This window comes from Eptatretus burgeri, chromosome 3, assembly GCF_056783735.1.
Source record: "Eptatretus burgeri isolate ZD-2024b chromosome 3, Ebu_testis_v1, whole genome shotgun sequence".
NCBI classification, from domain to species: domain Eukaryota; kingdom Metazoa; phylum Chordata; class Myxini; order Myxiniformes; family Myxinidae; genus Eptatretus; species Eptatretus burgeri.
Genome location: NC_140963.1, coordinates 106,871,977 through 106,893,062, shown reverse-complemented (window position 1 = coordinate 106,893,062; position 21,086 = coordinate 106,871,977). Strand labels below are relative to the sequence as shown.

The following is a 21,086-nucleotide window of genomic DNA, read 5'->3' as shown; positions in this document are numbered from 1 at the left end:
GAAAGAAGAGCAAGAACGAGGAAGCGAAGCAAAAGGGAAGACAGAGAGGAAACCCATTAAATTGCAATGAGCTCTCGGATTCAAGAAGCTCTAAGCTCCTTGTCAGCTAGAGGCTGCCGTGTGCCGTGCATTCTGCCTTTTATAGGGTCTCTTTAAGCCCGCCTCACTCTGGCCCCCACCGTGCCCATTGGAGTAGCGGCAGCCGGAAGGTCCTCCCCTCTCACCTGATTGGCTTGTCAGAGCTCCGACCTTTGGTAGCATCTTGAGATTGGTCTTAGGTTATTGGTGTGCTTTCTCGCTTAATTATGATTGATGGAGCCATCTGTTGTGTGGTTCGGGCCACGGTGATCATCAAACCGGTTGGAGGTCGTTTCCAGGAAAGTTTGTGAGGAGGGTTGGAAGCAGAGGGCATGGCCCGAACACTAATCTTCAGTGGGCAAGGTGTGTGTGTGTGTGTGTGTGTGTGTGTGTGTGTGTGTGTGTGTGTGTGTGTGTGTGTGTGTGTGTGTGTGTGTGTGTGTGTGTGTGTGTGTGTGTGTGTGCGCGCGTGTGTTCACATGCTGTGAGATGCAATAAATGCCTGTAGAAAAGAATGTGGAATAACAAAATAACACATGGGACTTCTAACTATACACTCGTGACACATATCTGCTTACTCTCATCCAGTCCACTTAATAGCTAAACAATACTATGAAATAGTGTGTGTGTGTGTGTGTGTGTGTGTTTTTTTTTTCAGGCGTCCAAAACCGCAAGAATATTGTTTCTCACACATTGATTGTGTTTGATAAAATAAATGTTATCATCGATTCTGTTGTGACTTTAATTTCTTCATGCTGAGAATATGGACCATTTTGCATTTCCAGGTATCTGAGTACATCTCTCGTGCAGAGGAGCTAAAAGCTGTGTTGGTGTCGGCATCAGAGGCAGCGAGTCAACGGTCTCTGAGCAACATGGAGCTGCTGAAAGGTGTGAAAATTGCATACATCTGCCAAGTATTTATGTCATCACGATGTCATTTTTATGTTCAGGAAGTTTCCAGCTTGATTCTCACATCGTGGTAGTATTTTTAGATCCTCGTGGAGGATCTCTAAATCTTACTCACATTGTTGTTCTTCATCTTTTTCTTGTGGACTTTTTAGATCCTCGTGGAGGATCTCTAAATCTTACTCACATTGTTGTTCTTCATCTTTTTCTTGTGGACTTTTTAGATCCTCGTGGAGGATCTCTAAATCTTACTCACATTGTTGTTCTTCATCATCTTCTTGTGGACTTTTTTGTTTCACAGCCTACAGTTTTCATCGAAACTTCCTGAAACTTGGCATATATATATATATATATATATATATATATATATATATATATATATATATATATATATATATATATATATATATATATATATATGTAAATATACCCTGCGCAGACAGTAACAATCTCCGATTTTGAAAATTCCTCCGAGAAAAAAAACGTTATGACGTCAAAATATCTCCGCTAATGGAAATCGCCTAAAAAATTGTCTCCGAAACTAGGCAAGCTTTTTGAATTCTGTTTGCGGGAATCGAACAGGGAATTAGCAGAGATAATTTATCGCAAACCTGATACATCACAATGACGTCATATTAATTTCGTCATACAACTAAACACAGACAAGGGTACCCAGCAGATCATTCAGGAAGGGGAGAAGAGTCATCTCGCTCTCCAGAGAGGTCATCCGTCAAGTGAAAACGTCCTGAAATGTGTGTGTGCATGTCTTTTCCGTCGCCAGCACCCAGCCTTGCCATGCACCCGCTCGCCAACAGCCTTGAACACCAATCGACGTCTGGGCGGCACCGAGATCGTCTTTCGCGGGTTTAGACCCTGGTGCTGCGACACGGGCAGCTCCTCATACTTCACGAAACTGGTGACGTCCAGTGACTCACACAGTCCGTTGGAGACTGACCCGCGCCTCACTCGTTGGTGACCGACCTGTGCCTCACTCATTGGTGACCGACCCATGCCTCACTCGTTGGTGACCGACCCGTGCCTTACTCGTTGGTGAGTGACCCGTGCCTCACTCGTTGGTGACTGACCCATGCCTCACTCTTTGTCGGCGCTGCTCACACCCACATGCGCACCACATGCTCCGCTTGTTCAAGCACTGGAAAGGATGAACTGACTGACAAATTGTCTCGTTGTTGGCACTGGTCAGACACCCACACGCTCACTCGCTCGCTTCCTCCCAAGCTCTGGAAAGGACGAACTGACTGACGAATTGTCTTGTTGTTGGCGCTGGTCAGACACCCACACGCTCACTCACTCGCTTCCTCGCTTGCACGCTTCCTCGCACGGACCTCCTCTTCTTTTTATATATCCGGCCCGTCTCAGTGGGCACAGAGTCCCCTGAAGCTCACCCCGCCCCACTTGCGCACCGTTCCCATGACAACCCGGGCTCTTGAAAAAGGGCGGTCTCGGCGTCCATGAAAGAAATGTGTGAAAACGTTGCTGAAAAAAAAAAGGCGGGCATCGGCGCTCGTGAAAGAAATATGTGCATAAATGTGTCTGTCGTAAAGAAAAAAGCTTCCCATAAGAGAGGGGATCTATTCTTTACCCTTCTCAACGCATCACATTTAAAATCCCACTAAACATGGGGATGGGGCTAATCTGGACATGCATTTAAGGAAATAACTGTCTAAGGATCTGGATGTGTGGATGCATTCATCAGACCAGATTCTGAAATCCGTAACAATATATATATATATATATATATATATATATATATATATATATATATATATATATATATATATATATATATATATATATATATATATATATATATATAAACCTTCAAAAATCCTTTTCTCTGAAGTGGCTGAACAGATCAAGGTGAAACTTTACACATATGACCGCCTGTCCATGAGCAACAAAAGGTTCACACATATGATACAGGTCACATGGTTTGTCAACCATATTGGATTTAATCTAAAACCTATAAAATACATCCCTCAAAAGAAGTCCTCGCAAGGGTCTGCAATCTCTGATTGCTCTTTTTCTTGTTCTTTATTACTTCTGCCACCGAAGGTGGATGGAGGTTATGTTTTCGCATCTCTGTCTGTCTGTGAGCAGGATATCTCAAAAAGATAAGAACTGATTTGGACAAAATTTGGTGGATAGGTTGGGTGTGTGACACACACACACACACACACACACACACACACACACACACACACACACACACACACACACACACACACAAGCATTTAAAGGCCATTTTCCCCGCTAAAGCAGGGGTTAGCCTTGCGGGCCCCATGACAATCTTCTCCACTTTACCCTGTTTTCTGCATCTCCCCTTCTTAATCCCCTTGCCCACATTTCCTCTTCCACCACATTTAGCCAAATTTTTCTCGGTCTTCCCCGTCCTCTACTTCCGACTACACTTATTTCCAACACTCCTCTCACCCAGTCACTTTCATCTTTCCTCAACACATGACCCAACCATCTCAACCTGTTTCTCTTCACAACCTCCATCACAGACTCCATTCCCATCATCTTCCGCAAGTCATCATTTGTCTTCCTCTCTCTCAACGATACTCCACACTTCCACCGAACCATTCGCATTTCCACCCTTTCCATCCTTTGTTGCTGCTCCATGTTCAGTACCCATGTCTCACTCCCATAAATCATCGTACTCCTCACACATGTAGCATACACCTTTGCCTTCAGCTTCAACGACACTCCCCTCTTTGTCAGCACGCCACTCAGTTCCTGAAACTTCTTCCATGCACATCTCACTCTAGCAACCGTCGAAGAGTCTGATCCACCTTCTCCATTCAGCATGTCTCCGAGATAGCAAAATGTTTTCACCCCTTCCAGCTTCACACCATCTCCAAGATCCAACTCAACAATTCCTTCATCTGCTGCTCCCTCGACGCACACCTTACACTTGAATGTAGCTGCCACACTGGTTAATGACCCTCTCACCCCACTACATTTTCGATGAACCCATTCAGCACACATTGTACACTGAATGGAGTTCACTCCGACACCCTTCCTGCACACAGCACACGGCCACTTCCCAGTCCTTTCCACCTCACCACATGCTTTACCACTTGCCATCACCTTCGTCTTTCCGATATTCACCTTCAAACCTTTTGCCTCCATACATTCCTTCCACTTATTCATCTTCTCCTTCAGTCCATCCATACTCTCTGCAATCAACACCAGATCATCTGCATACAGCAGCTCCCACGGTAAACCCTCCTTTACCCTCCGAGCCAGCACCTCCATCACAACTACAAATAGAAGGGGACTTAGTACCGACCCCTGATGCACTCCCACCCTCACCTCAAACTCACCACTGTTCCCATCCTTCGTCCTTACAGCTGTGCGCGCTCTCTCGTACATGGCCATCACTACTCTGATCAACCATTCCTCCACTCCTAACTTCCTCAATGCCCATGTCATAACTTCACGTGGAACCCTATCAAATGCTTTCTCCAGATCAACAAACCCAAAAAACAACTTCTTCCTCTTCTCCATGTACTTCTCCTGCAACTGCCTTACAATAAAAATTGCATCTGTCGTTCCTCTTCCTGGCATAAATCCAAACTGCATTTCGTCAATCTTTACCTTCTTCCTTCTCCTCTTCTCCAACACCCTTTCCAATACCTTCATTCCATGCTCCAATAACTTTATTGCTCTATAGGAGCCACAGTCCAGAGGGTCACCTTTCCCCTTGTACAGAGGGACGAGGATACTGAGTTCCCAATCCACTGGAATGCGGATTCCTTCTTTCACCACCAGATTACAGATCTCTGTCATTCTCTTCACACCCCAACTTCCCGCTGCCTTCAACATATCTCCCACAACTCCCGTCGGCCCTCCTGCTTTTCTACTCTTCATTGCTCTTATAGCTTCCTCAACTTCCTTCTCAGTTATCTTCTCTGCTGGTCCTAAAACGGGGTTACTCTCGATGTTGCTATCCCATTCATTTTCTACATTCAACAGCCTTTCCATATATCTCTTCCATCTTTCTTTAATTCCATCTGAGTCCGCAACAATTTGTCCCACTTCATCCTTCAAGCAACTCACCCCGTCACATCAAATCTCTCTCTCGCTATCTGCTTTGCAATCCTGAATACCGCTTTCTTACCCTCCTCCGAATCCAAGCGTTCTCCGAACATTTTCCTATGGGCCTCCTGTGCCTTTGCTACCTCTTTCTTTGCAGCCTTCTTGGCTTCCTTATAACTTCCATGTGCAGCCTCTTCTTCCACCGTATCCTTTGCCTTTTGCCATTCCTTGAACTTCTTCCTCTTCTCTTCAATCGTCTTTCCAACTTCATCACCCCACCACCATGTTTCCGAGTGCCTCGGTGGTCCTTTTGTCCATCCACATACCTCACCAACGGCTCCCAATAGACTATCTTTCATTGACATCCAACCACTTTCAAACTCAACCACATCATCTTCAACCATACTCAGCCTCTCTCTTAATGCTTCCTTTACTGTCGCCTCTTTTAACCTCCACACCTTCATCCTCGGTTGGTACTTCACCCGCCGAATTCTCCTCACACCTTTCACCCTTATATCGCAGACAACCAGGTGATGCTGTGAAACAGTCTCCTCCCCTGGGATCACCTTTGTGTCCCGGAGGTTTCCCCTATCTCGCTGACGCACCATCAGGTAGTCAATGGTTGTCGTCAACCCACCTGACGTGTATGTAATAAGCTTATTATCCGCTTTCTGGAATTGAGTATTACAGAGCAACAAATCAGCTCCATCAGCAAACTCCAAGATCCTTTCACCTTCTCCATTTCTCACACCATATCCATAACCCCCATGGACTCCCTCAAAACCGTCTGGACTCCTTCCCACATGTCCATTCAAGTCTCCTCCAACCACAACAACTTCCTCATCTTTCACATTTTCCATCAACTTCTCCATCGCACACCAGAACATGTTCTCCTCTTCATCGCTTCGACCGACCTGCGGGGCATATCCCGAGATGACGTTCACCAAGAGATTTCCGATCACAATTCTCACCATCATCAACCTTTCACTCACTCTAGTCACACTCACTACACTGTCTACAAACTCCTCAGAAAACATGACACCAACACCATGCACGCCTTCTGGGCACCCTTGCCACATAAACTTGTACTTCTGCCCCTGCCTTCCCTTCACCATTCTCACACCACTTCCCTTCCACCATGTCTCCTGCACACAACATATGTCCACTCTTCTTCTGACCAATGTTTCAACCACTTCTCCAGATCTCCCTGTCATTGTCCCTACATTCCATGTACCAAACCTCAGAAACCGATCTCCACGTGGGGCATCAGACGATTGGTCATCATAAATGGAAAAATTTCCTCCCTTGCTTCGATCGGGTTCCCCACCTTGAGTTTTAACGAGTGGGGGTGAGGACCCCCACGGGGTACTTCGGGCTGTACCCTGCCCATCAGTTGTACTCATCATGGTTTGCTTTTGAGGCTATGTTTTTATGGCCGGATGCCCTTCCCGACGCCAACCCTTTTAGTCACCTTTTACGACACGCAGGGATACGGTGTACCTATTCTGACCGGGGTACACACCAAAGGGTGTGTGACAAGGACGAAATTATTCGATTTTGGGGAAGATCCAGATTTGTATCAGAGTATTTTTTAAGTGATTCTTCACCATTGAGAGATGGTGCCAAAAATGATATACAATGAATGATATACAGGTTGGGTGTGTGCCAAGGACGAATTTATTTGATTTTGTTGAAGATCCAGGAACTATATATATATATATATATATATATATATATATATATATATATATATATATATATATATATATATATATATATATATATATATATATATATTTTTTTTTTTTTAAGTGATTCTGCACCATTGAGATCAGGCCAAAAACATATATATATATATATATATATATATATATATATATATATATATATATATATATATATATATATATATATATATATATATATATGCGAATTCGTGCCCGCCGGCGTGCGATCGGCCGCCTCGCCCACCGGAACGGACAATTCTGTCGTGACCCTCTCGGAACAACGCCGGGAGCTAGTCACGGGTGGGGGGTTTAACCCCACCACGACCGTGCCAATTGCCCACCCGTGCAGGATAGGGTTGCTCACCAAATTCGATCTATCTAAGTACCTGCGCGGATGGTCGACCGGGCGATCGTAACTCGCCGCAGGCCGACTCCGGACACGAACCGCTTAAGCGGTCCATTCCGTGCTACAGTGATAACCGAGCGGTGTTATCGTCGGCCTCGACGGTTCCGATTAATTACCGGGCGTATTAAGCCCACTACGAACCCTTTATGTGAAGCAGGATGGAGGGTCAATAAAGAAAAGACGAAGCGAAACGTGAAAACAGTTCACACAATGCACATTTATTATGCGACACATGGACAGCACACATATACAGCCAAACAGTGAAAATGCACATGTAGCAGTTACAACAAGAGAAACAATGACACAGAGTTACTACCGAATACGCGTACACACGGCAACACTTATACAGTTCTACTTTACAGACGGCGCCAACACACATTTACTCAAAAGCAAAGGAAAGAAGCCACCCTCATAGACAAAGGGGCAGACGGGTCTGTAGGCCAATATGCGCACGTGACCTGAAGGAGCGGCCAGGTCCGCGAGACCGCGTGGGTCCTACCCGCGTCCTCGTGACGCGTTGGCGGACAAGCCGCAGATGTGGCCGCGTGGCTGTGCCCCGACTCCATGTTCCTTGGCGGGTTTCGTTGGCACGACGTTTGGAGTGGGGTGGGAACGGGGCCCCCTTTGTTGCACTATCTCAGCGCGGGGGAAAAGGGGGAATTGTTGATGCCCTGGGGAAGGGAGAATGGCTGGCTGGCTTGGGTCCCGCGATGAGCGATCTCCCACTGCGACCTCGTCGCCGACCGCCGTCCTTCTCGCCTCGGACCCGAGCTCCTTGGCCTCTTCCCACAACTCTCCTCAGCCGACTGCAGAACCCAACTCGATGCCTTCGCCACCCGACTCCACTCTGCCACACTCTGCCGCTGCCACACTCTGCTGCTGCCACACTCTCCCGCTGCCACACTCTGCTCTCCAACCAAAAACTGACTCCGCCACGATTCGCCTTGTGCTCGCCGTTTTATAGGCCGGCAGGAGAAAACAATATGCAAATTTCCGGATCAGAATGACCTCGGGGGCGGAGCCACGCTCGCCAACTGGATGGAGGAAAAGTGGGCGTGAACCTCCCCTGATCCTAGAATTTGTATATTTCGATTTCACATGGACGCGCCTGGAGGCGGGGCCAAGCCGCTCCGCGCTTGCTAATTGGATGGATCAGAAGTGGGCGTGTAGCGTTCTTGATCCGAATTCTCCCACGGAAAGGCCGCTATTTGCACTCGCGGCTCGGTGCGTATCTTGAACGAGCCCAAGACAGCCCGACGCTCAGTGTTCACAGGTGGCGCGGGAATGGCCGTAGAAGGAGAGAGGTGAGGGTGGTGGAGGGTTTATCGGTGGTGGTTTGATGGTTATGGCAGTTGAGACGTGGTTGGTTCAAAATAAAGATAGAACAGAAAAACGGCTATCTCAAAGCGTCGCAGCCCGAATGAATCACATAAATTCCCTCTAAACAACGGGTTTGGGGCTAACTACACATGTACTTAGAGTTATCTCACCTATGGGCCCTTCATGGTGTTTTGTGAATTTCCACAGCCGTAACAATATATATATATATGTATATATATATATATATATATATATATATATATATATATATATATATATATATATATATGTATATAGCACAATGTTTTAAAACGTTGGGGACGGATTATGACACAATTTGGTGGATGATTTGGGTCGGTGAGAAGAACAAGCCGATTCGATTTTTGGTTCTGTTCCAGATGCAGAACTTGCCTCATGGTGAGATACAAAATGTAAACTGTTCAGCCTGGCGGAGGTATGCGTGAGACCAAGTACAGCTCCAGTTGCATTTGTTATAATCTGTGTTTTACTTATTAGTCCCCAACCAGTCACGAGAGGGGACTATAGATTTGCTCACCATTCATCCGTTCGTCCCTTCTGTGGTTTTCAGACTTTTTCCCATACCCTTTAACAAAATCAACTGAAACTTGGTGCATGGCTTTATTATGATAAGTTGCCTCGAGTTTCAGGTCGTTTTGTCAATTTTTCAGTGAGGCCCTTTTTGGACTTAGAAAATATCACATCGGTGGGGGACATGTTTTGCAATGCATTTGTCGCTGTTATTTTGATTTATTTTGTTTTCTTTTTAACAGCGATGTCAAAAGACAATCTTCGTCTCTGTGAGGCTTTGAAGCTGGCTTCCTGTGCAATACAACACGTGAGTGAATTTTCTTAAACTTGTTATTTAACATTTGTGTTGAATATTTTTTCTTTTTTTTTAAATTCACAAAAATAATGTGAAAAGTGTCTGTACTTTCGTTTCCAATTGAAAACTTTATTTTCAGCACAAAAAAAGGTTTCAAAGAAGTCACACCTTACTGTGGTCTTTGGTCATTGATGTATTCTATTTCTCTCTTTTTTTTGCCCATAATATATCATTATTTAATGGCTCAGGTAATAGGTACCTTCTATACAATATATTATATTACGTGAAACGTGGTGTCTGTCCCCCGTGTACGGTGGCCGCTTCCCACGCTGCATTGAAAAGTTTCACACGCAGGCATAGCTCAACATTAAACCAGAAGAATGATACCTAACGAGATGCATTTTATCGTATAAATACAACATGGAATCACAGTTTGTTTAACAGTGTGTTAAGATCTGACCTGATGATTATCACAATGTTGAACATACTGTCAGTGTTGTTAATAACAGTAACCTATACTGAAAGTCTCTAAACAAAGGTTGCAGTGTAAGGGAATCATTTTGTTAAAGAAAAATCTCCATCAGCAATGTAACCTAAAAATAACGTTTAATAATAAATTTCAAAGAGGTCCAAAATAAACTTATTTAATAATTGGTGGACTTGATGACTTACTTGTTAGAGTTAGAGCATACACTGAAGTTGAGGAGGGTGGTGGTTCAAACCCTTTTAAAAATGGTGCATGTTGCTTTCTTGTTTGACGCACAACATTTGAAAAGGAGAGAGCATGGAGAAATTATCATTGGTTGACAACCAGTGAGTAGGCTTGATGGGCCGAATGGTCTCTTTCTGTGTTGAAGTTCTTTGGTAGGGATATATATATATATATATATATATATATATATATATATATATATATATATATATATATATATATATATATATATATATATATATATATATATTTGTGGACTCACGGTTTGAGGCTTACCACAAGGGGAAGCGCTTGGGTCTCTCGCAAATGACTGCGTTTCGATAACTACGAATGCTAATTTGCACAGCCAATCCGGGCAGGGTTACACTACTTTGCCTTCCATGTGGACGGCTGAACCAATTAGAATCTCGTGCCCTAAGTGCACACCTGAATTACTGCCACGCAGTACAGTGAGTGTATGCTGGCTAACAAGAGCAAATTAAAGGGTATAACTTATTGGCTAAACTAATGTGCAGACCATGCTGGATCAATGGGGTAAAGACGAATATGGACAGATCGATACATTTCATTAATAAGCAATTTATTATTAAGCAAGGGCAAAGAAAGGTCATGTGGCACAAAAAGGGTTTTATTCACAAAATTCACAGCAGTGGAAAACAAGGAATTTGTGGGTGTGGCAAAAGAAATGCAAATATTTACAAAAAGAAAGAGGATGCAGAATTCATCCGAGATGAACTTCTACAATATAATATTCTGCGAACATAACAGGCACCATAACACGCACACACCCAAGAAGGAAGCCGGAGAGTTCAGAAAGAGGAGAATCAGTTGAGGCCACCTCATACCTGGCATGGTCAATGAACCTACGCAACCCAATCGCTTAAGAGGGGGGAGGAGGGAAGAAAAATGAGGTGTCTTTGGTGCGTGAGTGGGAGGTGCAAAAATGTGGTGCAGCTTTATGCAAGAGGAAGGTGTGAAGATGTGGGTCAGTAATGCTCTTTTATAGGATAAGACAGATGGAGAAAAGATACGTGAAGGATAGCTTAACACGGCGCGTGTACGAAAATCTGAAAGTGTATGATTAACGAAGATGACTGTGGAATACAGCCAAAGCTGAATGCCGATGACCCGGCAATGACCTCGGCAACACTAGCTCCACCCTGCTTCGTTACGCTGCCTTCTCAGCTCCGATGACACTCGGCTCGGCAAAGGCTCTGGATGAAGGACAAAAGAGACTCACTGACGCTAGTTTGCTTTCTTTTATAGAGCCCTGAGTGGAGCAGGAGCCAGAAGTGAATCAAAAGACCCTTTAGGCACTTCCACGCATCCTCATTGGTGCCTGGGTGTCACCCCGAGCCGTAGCCATGCCCCTTCAGGCTCCCGAGCCGAAAATGGCTTCAGTTACTCTTCAGCATGGCCATGCGACGGAGCTCCATAAATTATATTGGCCCAGGGTTTTCGGGAGCGCTCTCCGGCCACGAACGTGCGCTGAACTCTGTTTGAGCGTTGTTATTTAGCAGAACACCAGGGCCACCCAGATGTCGTTGAATGAGACCCAGTGCATATTTGCTTTTCAAGTTGCATGCCGAAGTTCCCTGGCGATTAATGTCTTTCATTCCCCAGCATCCCAGAGACTGTGGTGAGCGAGCTAATGCTCAACACAGTCAGCTAACTAACCAGAGCTAACTCTGGTTGGGGTGGTTTGTAGGGGTTGTTATGAGGTAGAGGAAGCGCCGTGGCATTTGTGGTGAAGTGGTGAGGCAGTTGTGATGAGTTCAAGTGGTTGGTCACGGTTGTGGCGTTTGTGGTGAAGAGGTCGGGTGTAGGTTGTTGTGGGGATGTTTAGAAGGCATTTGTCGTGATCATGGTGAGCGTTGTGGTAAGGGTCTGAAATGAGGCGTCGGTTGGTTTTGACCAACCTTTGACAGCATGCCGTTTGAACAGGGAAACTGTGCACATATGCAAATGAGCTGGGTGCTGTTTGTTCCTGCTTTATGCTCCGTAATAACGTCGCTGATCTGGTGTGCGTGCATGCATGCCGGGTTATGTGTGAAATAAAATAAGTGAAAGAATAGGGGGTTGAAGACCTAACTAAAAGCCCTACACAACGCATCTTGTCCCATTTACCCACTCTTTATGTGGAAAGGGCTAACTAAATGAATACTAATAAAATAACTGTCTCTGGATCACTACATGTTGGGTGCCATTGCCTTGGAGGTGTGCCGGCTTCGCAGAACCGCAACATTATATACTAGGAAGAGTACCCGTCTCCTGTGATGGGGAAAAGTTTAAGTTAATCTTTCAATTTAAATTATTTTGCAGAAAAAGGTTAATGGTGTTGCACTCTTGGGATCACTCAGATCCAAAGCTCTGAGCAACTTCCACCGCCCACCACAAAATTGTGGTGCAGCATCGGGTGGCAGAGGTTCAGTTTGTCTACAGAGAGGGTAAAATATCCTTCTTGCAAAGTAAAATTTAGCATCAGCATTATTCCTGCCTTTTCCTTCGTCATTTCATAAATGAGGGGCCGCGAGGAGTGATGCAAGGGCCATATCGGCCATTTTGGAGTTCATGCCATATAGCACTATTTTAACCCTTCCCCTATCATCCGAGCCTATCATCATCATATCATTAAAAAATGTCACTTACATCACTCCTCCTCGCCGGGCCTCAAATGAATATTGCGCTTTTTGAATGCAGTGAATGGGAGACAGACGAACACACGGACAGACACCATGATTCACATTCTATAATACATAACTTCCCTTCCAAGGAAGTTAAACATAGAAAGAGAGCATTCAGCCCATCAAGCCTGCATAATGGTTGCCAACCTTTTGACAGTTTTTTGTATTTAGAGTCGCAGCTCGTGGAAGAGCGAGAACACTGAATGCTTCAGGACGCAATAGGACAATGGAACAGCAGAGAAGGAGGGGGGACACCAACAGCAGAGTTGAAGGACAAAACAGAGGGAGATGTGGATAAACAAAGGGGTGGACAGGATGGATACAGAAGGAAAATTCTTCTCTCTCCTCCACCCCCACCCTCCTTCCTATCCCTCTTTCTCTCCCCCCTCCCCTCTTGCTCTCACTCTCTCTTTCTCCATCCACTCCTCTCCCATTCCTCCCACTCTACTTTCCTCTTCCCTTTCTCCCACTCCACTTTCCTCTCCCCTTCCTCCCACTTCGCTTTCCTCTCCCCTTCCTCCCACTCCGCTTTCCTCTCCCCTTCCTCCCACTCCGCTTTCCTCTCCTCTTCCTCCCACTCCGCTTTCCTCTCCCCTTCCTCCCACTCCGCTTTCCTCTCCCCTTCCTCCCACTCCGCTTTCCTCTCCCCTTCCTCCACAATCCGCTTTCCTCTCCCCTTCCTCCCAGTCTGCTTTCCTCTCCCCTTCCTCCCAGTCTGCTTTCCTCTCCCCTTCCTCCCACTCCGCTTTCCTCTCCCCTTCCTCCCACTCCGCTTTCCTCTCCCCTTCCTCCCACTCCGCTTTCCTCTCCCCTTCCTCCCACTCCGCTTTCCTCTCCCCTTCCTCCCACTCCGCTTTCCTCTCCCCTTCCTCCCACTCCGCTTTCCTCTCCCCTTCCTCCCACTCCGCTTTCCTCTCCCCTTCCTCCCACTCCGCTTTCCTCTCCCCTTCCTCCCACTCCGCTTTCCTCTCCCCTTCCTCCCACTCCGCTTTCCTCTCCCCTTCCTCCCACTCCGCTTTCCTCTTCCCTTCCTCCCACTCCGCTTTCCTCTCCCCTTCCTCCCACTCCGCTTTCCTCTCCCCTTCCTCCCACTCCGCTTTCCTCTCCCCTTCCTCCCACTCCGCTTTCCTCTCCCCTTCCTCCCACTCCGCTTTCCTCTCCCCTTCCTCCCACTCCGCTTTCCTCTCCCCTTCCTCCCACTCCGCTTTCCTCTCCCCTTCCTCCCACTCCGCTTTCCTCCCACTTCGCTTTCCTCTCCCCTTCCTCCCACTTCGCTTTCCTCTCCCCTTCCTCCCACTCCGCTTTCCTCTCCCCTTCCTCCCACTCCGCTTTCCTCTCCCCTTCCTCCCACTCCGCTTTCCTCTCCCCTTCCTCCCACTCCGCTTTCCTCTCTTCTCCCCTTCCTCCCACTCCGCTTTCCTCTCTTCTCCCCTTCCTCCCACTCGGCTTTCCTCTCTTCTCCCCTTCCTCCCACTCCACTTTCCTCTCTTCTCCCTTCCTCCCACTCCGCTTTCCTCTCTTCTCCCTTCCTCCCACTCCGCTTTCCTCTCTTCTCCCTTCCTCCCACTCCGCTTTCCTCTCATCTCCCTTCCTCCCACTCCGCTGTCCTCCCTTCTCCCTACCTCCCACTCCGCTTTCCTCTCCCCTTCCTCCCACTCCGCTTTCCTCTCCCCTTCCTCCCACTCCGCTTTCCTCTCCCCTTCCTCCCACTCCGCTTTCCTCTCTTCTCCCCTTCCTCCCACTCCGCTTTCCTCTCTTCTCCCCTTCCTCCCACTCCGCTTTCCTCTCTTCTCCCCTTCCTCCCACTCCGCTTTCCTCTCTTCTCCCCTTCCTCCCACTCCGCTTTCCTCTCTTCTCCCTTCCTCCCACTCCGCTTTCCTCTCTTCTCCCTTCCTCCCACTCCGCTTTCCTCTCTTCTCCCTTCCTCCCACTCCGCTTTCCTCTCTTCTCCCTTCCTCCCTCCCCACTCCCTCCCCACTTCCCTCTCTTCCCCCCTCTCTTCTCTCCTCTCCCTCCCCACTACCCTCTCTTCTCCCCTCTCCCTCCCCACTACCCTCTCTTCTCCCCTCTCCCTCCCCACTACCCTCTCTTCTCCCCTCTCCCTCCCCACTACCCTCTCTTCTCCCCTCTCCCTCCCCACTACCCTCTCTTCTCCCCTCTCCCTCCCCACTCCCCTCTCCCTCCCCACTACTCTTTCTCTCTCTCTCTCTCTCTCTCTCTCTCTCTCTCTCTCTCTCTCTCTCTCTCTCTCTCTCTCTCTCTCTCTCTCTCTCTCTCTGTCCGTACTCTCTCTATTCTATAAAAGGAGCCATGCAGGCATGCAACTTCCACCCATTGGTTGACTCCACCCACAATTTCTATACTAGGTTTGCCAATTAGGAACCCTTTCAAATTACCTTTTCTCTTAACCAGCGGTTTTAGAGGTTTGCTATCATTTCCGACTATTTTCTCAAATTGAGAGTTAAACAGGCGTCTGTGAGATGGGTTTCTATGAAGTCGGTGATAGCATGATAGAGATTGCTCTTCTGCTTGCACTCATCAACTGTAAAATAGTGCCTGTGCTTTGTTAGAGGATCTTTAATGGAAGAGAAAAGCATAAATAAAGAAATAAATAAATCCCTCAGTTTGATTAATACTGAAGTGATGATTGTACAATATACCTTCAGCAGGATCTTATGTTGCAGATCCAACTCTGACGGGGCACTACTTGCAACAATCTTTGAGTAAATGTTTTTCACGCAAGTTTGGGAACAAGCCAGCTGGTGTTGTAAAGATGGAACTTTATAATGCCGACACAAACGTAATAACATCTAAAATGTGGTTACTGTCGGAGCCGATGCCCTTGAGAACACAATTCCACTGAACTTGGTTCTCGTGTCATGCTGTGTTCAGGAAAAGAAGGACATGTACCAGGCCCTGAAGATGCATCGAGAATCTTTGGGTGAACTTATCATCATTTTGGAAGGTATCGATTTAAGGAGACCCCATATTTTGTCCAAAAACATTTTTGTTTGTCCAAACTGAATATAAAAATAGAAAAACATTTGCAGTTTGCTTGTATTTGTGTTCCAGTGTTTGTTTTGTTGTTCTTGTTGTTTTGTTTTGGGGTTTTTTTTGGTTGTTGATAATTTTTATGGATGTATGCATTTTGTACCAACTTGAGAGGTGATTGAAATACATCACATGTTTGACAAACCATTAAAAATGGAGACTTCAAACTCAGGAGCTATCGGCAGGGGCCGCTCTGCTGCAATGTGTGAATACTACGCCGTTAAACTTCAGTGTCATGGGTGTTGGTAGACAACTGGAAATGCTAAACATCGAGGGCATTAAAGTTAATTCTTACACACCTCCACGATCATTGTGAGTAGAACATATTGTGAAGACTTCAGTCTTAAAAAACTTTGATGGATGAAGTTGCGTATTCTGAACAACTTTAGCTCCATCATGTAAGTGTTGCAGCACTCGAGCTATTTTAAAGTTTTGTTGTCCATTCTAGCTATATAACAAGGGACATGTGATACCAATGGCATCCTTTTATATGGGTTTCATTCAAACATGGTGCCAGGTATTAGATTATTATGAGCAATTGGACAAACATTTGATTTGATGTGGAGGTTCTTGTAAATAGAACGATGCAAAAATGAAGTCGGCACAGAGAGGTGGAACGATTTTTCACATTTTTAAATAGCGCAGGAACGTGCAACAATGCTTATGGGATCGGTGGACATTTATGCATTTCCACTATGTGGTCTCAGTAAAACTACAGGCTCAAACTACTCAGGGTTAGCATCGAGAAACGAACACAGTAAGCACTGAGTGTACACCCAAAATCTACCGTATTTGTTCATGCTTTCCTTTAAATTGTTCCTTTGTTTGAAATTTACAGTTCTTCCTGTTTGGAAGACAGGTTTTTAAGCTTGTTGTACAGACTGTGCTTCGGACTGTTTAATGAGTGTCCGTGGATGAACCAGGATGCCTTAAACTCGAGTGTATGTGAGACTGATCCGAGTGGCCGCAGTGTTTTTTTATTATTATTTTAATTCCCCTCTCCTCCTCCTGCCTTTGTGTGGAACGCTATCTGCTCGCATAAGGAAATGCCTTTTTGGAGAGCGATCTCATTCTGCGCAATAAAGGCTGCCCATGAATGAGGTCGCGTATGAAAGGAGCTGAGCAGGCGAGCGCACTTGGCTGAGCGTTGGGCAATTGTTGTCGTGAGGCGCCCTACCCAAGTGGCTCGTATTATTGAATGGGATAATGTGCGGAGAGCCGCACTCGACCCTGCCCATTGTGAGGCCGCGAGAACGCTTCTCCTTGTGATCTCTTTGCAGCCGAGGACGCTGGGCGGCGGAAGGACTCGCTTCACGCAGAGGTATTCTCAGCTCCGGCAAGACACCCAAGAGAGGCGTCTGTTTCCTCCACCGTTTTCTCAGACCCTCCATGATACCTTGCTCCACGTTTCCTTGGCAACACTCAGACACTACCACAGAATACAATTTGCAGTATCTAGAGGCTGACCAGTTCATCTTGTCACTTACCCTAATTTTTCTTGTATCTGCTGTTGATTTTAACACTCTTTGTTATGTTTAGGTCCAAAAACCCTCTGGTTCCTCAGAATAATGTTTCTTATGAATAATGAAACGTTCTTCACACTGTTTGATTCGAGATAATAATGTGCTCACTTTCTTCCTGCAAGTTTATTCTGCAATGTTGCACTATCTTTGACCTGTTTGCATAGCCAAAACTATACAGTACCTCTGCAAAGTTGTAAGATGACCCTTACTATGAGGCACTTGTCTAAAAATAAATAAATATAAGTACATTAAATTCCATGTGGTCTAACCTTGCAAAATGTAAATTAATGAACGAGGCAGTCGTGCATCATCATTTGGATGACATGTACACAAGGCCCCAGGTTTTTTGCTCAGAACAGCACCTCACCATTCATAAGTGTCTACCTCAAAACAGGAACCTTTAGGGGGAAATCCAGCATGACATGCATTAAGAAGTTGTGCAGTGCAAGACTTTGCAATTTATTTATTTATTTATGTTACAAACGGTATTGCCCATTTATCCATTGGTGGGAAATCTCCAGAGATGCCATATGTGTACTATTAGCTGATTAAAATATAGCAACTGCACAGCTCATGAACTATTTATGATGTCTGAAGGTTTGCAAGTTTCATCTTGCATGATGCAGTTTATCCTGCAACACCATTTCCATTCGGATGCCAGTGTTGGAATGGGACAGCTTAAATGGCTCGTGCTGCAAAAAAGCAGGGGATGTGTAGAAAAGCCGAGCGCGTGAGAATCCCGTGATGTTGACGTCAATGCAGCGTCTCCCATAATCTTTTTATTTTTAGGTTTAAGAGTATTATCGAAGGGAAATTGACCATCTTGTCTTGAAACCAGATGCGCGATAGAGTCCTGTATGCCACAAGGTACAACTTCCTTATGCGCGATAGAATCCTGCACATTCCAAGCCCTCTGGAAGAGAGACTTTTGTTGGGTTCTCTTCCTGCCATAACATTGAAGTGTAGATAACCACTTGAAAGTTTTCTTCTTTTTTTCTTCTCTCTTAAAGCAAGCTGGATCTTATCTGCACCCCCAGGAGCCCATCTTCCTTTCAGATTGATTAATGATCCAGTCGGCTTATGGAGGCGTTCAGGAAGCAAAGCCAATTGCATGGCATTTTTCTGACCGTAACCTGAACCCAGTCAGCTGTTTTTAAATTTTTTATGTGACCGCTAACTTTTTTTTTTTCGCATTTTCACGTGTTAACCATCCTAACTTCTTAGAATTCAACAACAATTTCAAGATTTATTTTGGCATTCACCATTTTTACTTAAATTTGTTTTCCGGTGACATTTAACCCAAAAACTGTTCGGAAATGGTCACCCATCTTAAGTGGCAAAACTCCTTTGCATGGATTGATTCAGTATTTGGTATGTGCTCATTATTGTTAAGTCACGTGGATTTTTGACCCTTCCGTTTCATAGGCAGAAAACTGAAACTGCATAATGCAGCTTGCATTTTATTTGTTTTACCCGTTCTCACATGACCGAGACTATTTAACCTCGGACTGACTTCATACTAACGTCATGCTTCCTGATGCCTTATCTCGAATAGGTTCAGCATCTCATGGCCCGTGCGGAGCAGATCAAAGAAGACATTAAGGTTTGTCTTTTTCTAAAGTAGGGAGGAATAACTGAGGAAGAATTTGCCTTAAAATTTATTCACTATCAATTTTCATGCATCAAATAAGTTGTAGTTTGGAGGTTAAAAAAATATTACTTTTTCAGCCATTAATATGCCACGTATGAGAATGATTGGATGGTAGAATGAAAATTCCGATAATATTTGGCATGTGTTCACTATTGTAAAGGAAATACCTTTTGTAATCTATTTACCTTCTTTCTTAACACTTTGTGCAACAGATGAAGGAATCCAAAGCATCTATTATGGAGAATGATGCATTTTCGGAATCGATTAGAAATGGTAAGGATGATATGGAGCTGTTTTATATAAAATTATAACTGTATTCCATCACTGCTATTCGTCAATGTTTTTATGCTCATTATGACATTTTACCAGTACTTCTTTCACACACACCCTCACATGCAGACAGACACCAAACAGCACAGGACTTGGCTTCAAACAGACAGCCATTGACCTTGGATAATGTCCCGAGGTACTCTGGATACCGCTAGTGCCACCTGGTGACGTCTCCTTTCTCTCCACACTCGGAGGGGCACTTTTACGGATAGATTCACTCCCCCATCCTCTCCCCTCACCCATCACCATTCCCGCTCAAAAGTGGGATGCCATCCCACAGAGTTTATTCGTACTCTATGCTCTAAATGCTGAGCATCAAGCTTCACATACAGTTTTGAAAGTCTTTGGTATTGACTCTCTCAAGGTTGGAATCAAACCCTGATCTTCCAGTCTCAAAATGTACCCTCTAACCACAATGCTTCCCACATTTGGTAATAATATACATATATGCATGCATACAGGATGTTGCATTAACATCTGGCACATCTATCTGTAATAATAAAAGGGTGTGTGTGTGGATGCGTGCGTGTGTTTCCTCCAGAACTCCAAAACTATAAAACGAAACAGCCTGAAACTTTGCATGCATATTAAGAAAACGTCAAGGAAGTGCAAGAGTAAAGATTGGGTGTTTGGGTTTATTAAAACACCCCTTTTGAAGATAATTAACGGTTATTTAATTGTATCCTTCATCAGGCGATCCTCGGCCACCTCACTGCCTGGGGTCTTAAGGCGTTTCCTGGGTAACCTCGCTGGGGTCTGAAGCCGCCATGTTTTTTTTGATCTGCTCAACCTCACATTGACCTGGAACAAGCCACAACTTAGAACAAGCTGTTCATCATAGCTACAAATTGCTGGGTACTAATAAATGCGTATATGCTTGCAATGCTTATAAACGCCCGGAGACATCAGCGATCGTTGTTTTATTTCATTTCCGCATATGCGTTCACCACGAGTATCTCTTAAACTAAAACGAATTACAAAATTTAAGCTACAGAATCAAACTTACAAGCAGCTCCGACTCCGAGAAAAGTATTCATTTGTCCAGTTCGGACATATGTGACATTTTGGGCGTCTCCGGGAGGTGTATGTTTAATATGACGGTTCGGTGATTGCCAAGGGAGCCGTTTCATATGGACCGTTTCATTGGAGTGCTTGCTTGGATGCTTAAGCCACTTGGCAAGCGCTCTCCAAGCTGGTGGCTGTTCGTTTCTGGAAAAAGTACACGTGCTTTCAATTTCATATTGATTAGACGTACGTGTATGCCTTTGTTGGGTCCCGTAGTACCGTGTGGTGGGTGCCTCGGGAGGTGTCTCATCCACTGAAATTGTGCAAGGATCGCTTTGTGCGATCTCCAATTGTTATATCCACCTCTCACTTCCACATCGATGCATGTTAAAATAACAATAAGGTCCATCCGACCTGGTGTTTGCCATTTTTGTTCTCGCTGTGAAGGCATAAAGTATCGATCGACATTTTGTGTTCTGTGGCTTGGTACATTTTTAGGTCATCTCTTCGAGCATGACCTAATAATATTGGGGTTGAGAAGAGAGGTGACGATCCGTCCGTTCGTCCGTTGCGAAAATGACGATTTTCAAATTCTATCTCCTCCGCCATTTCTCAAGCGATCTTGAATTTGATTGTGGCATATGAATCTATGGGACAATATCTAAATTTTTATCGGGCCGAATTTTCGATATTCGCTTTCCTTTTCGTGTCACATGACTTCAAAGTTGGCAAAAAATGCGAAAATGACGATTTTCAAAATCTATCTCCTCCTACATTTCTCAAG

At 45.3% G+C, this 21,086-nt stretch overlaps 1 protein-coding gene across 8 annotated transcripts in view; it reads left to right on the top strand.

Annotated features, from left to right (window-relative positions):
* ULK3 (unc-51 like kinase 3) overlaps positions 1–21,086 on the top strand; it is a 109,852-nt gene that overhangs the window by 29,305 nt on the left and 59,461 nt on the right. For 7 of the 8 annotated variants that reach the window (XR_015056461.1, XR_015056460.1, XR_015056459.1 and 4 more), the window contains 6 exons: positions 864–966; positions 9,294–9,358; positions 15,635–15,707; positions 17,074–17,114; positions 18,872–18,919; positions 19,180–19,240. Coding sequence is in view for 5 of the 8 variants with exons in the window: in XM_085874855.1 (XP_085730981.1) it covers positions 864–966; positions 9,294–9,358; positions 15,635–15,707; positions 17,074–17,114; positions 18,872–18,919; positions 19,180–19,240 (391 nt within the window). In the remaining 3 variants the exon portion in view is untranslated. The other variant, XM_085874853.1, reaches the window with a different exon arrangement.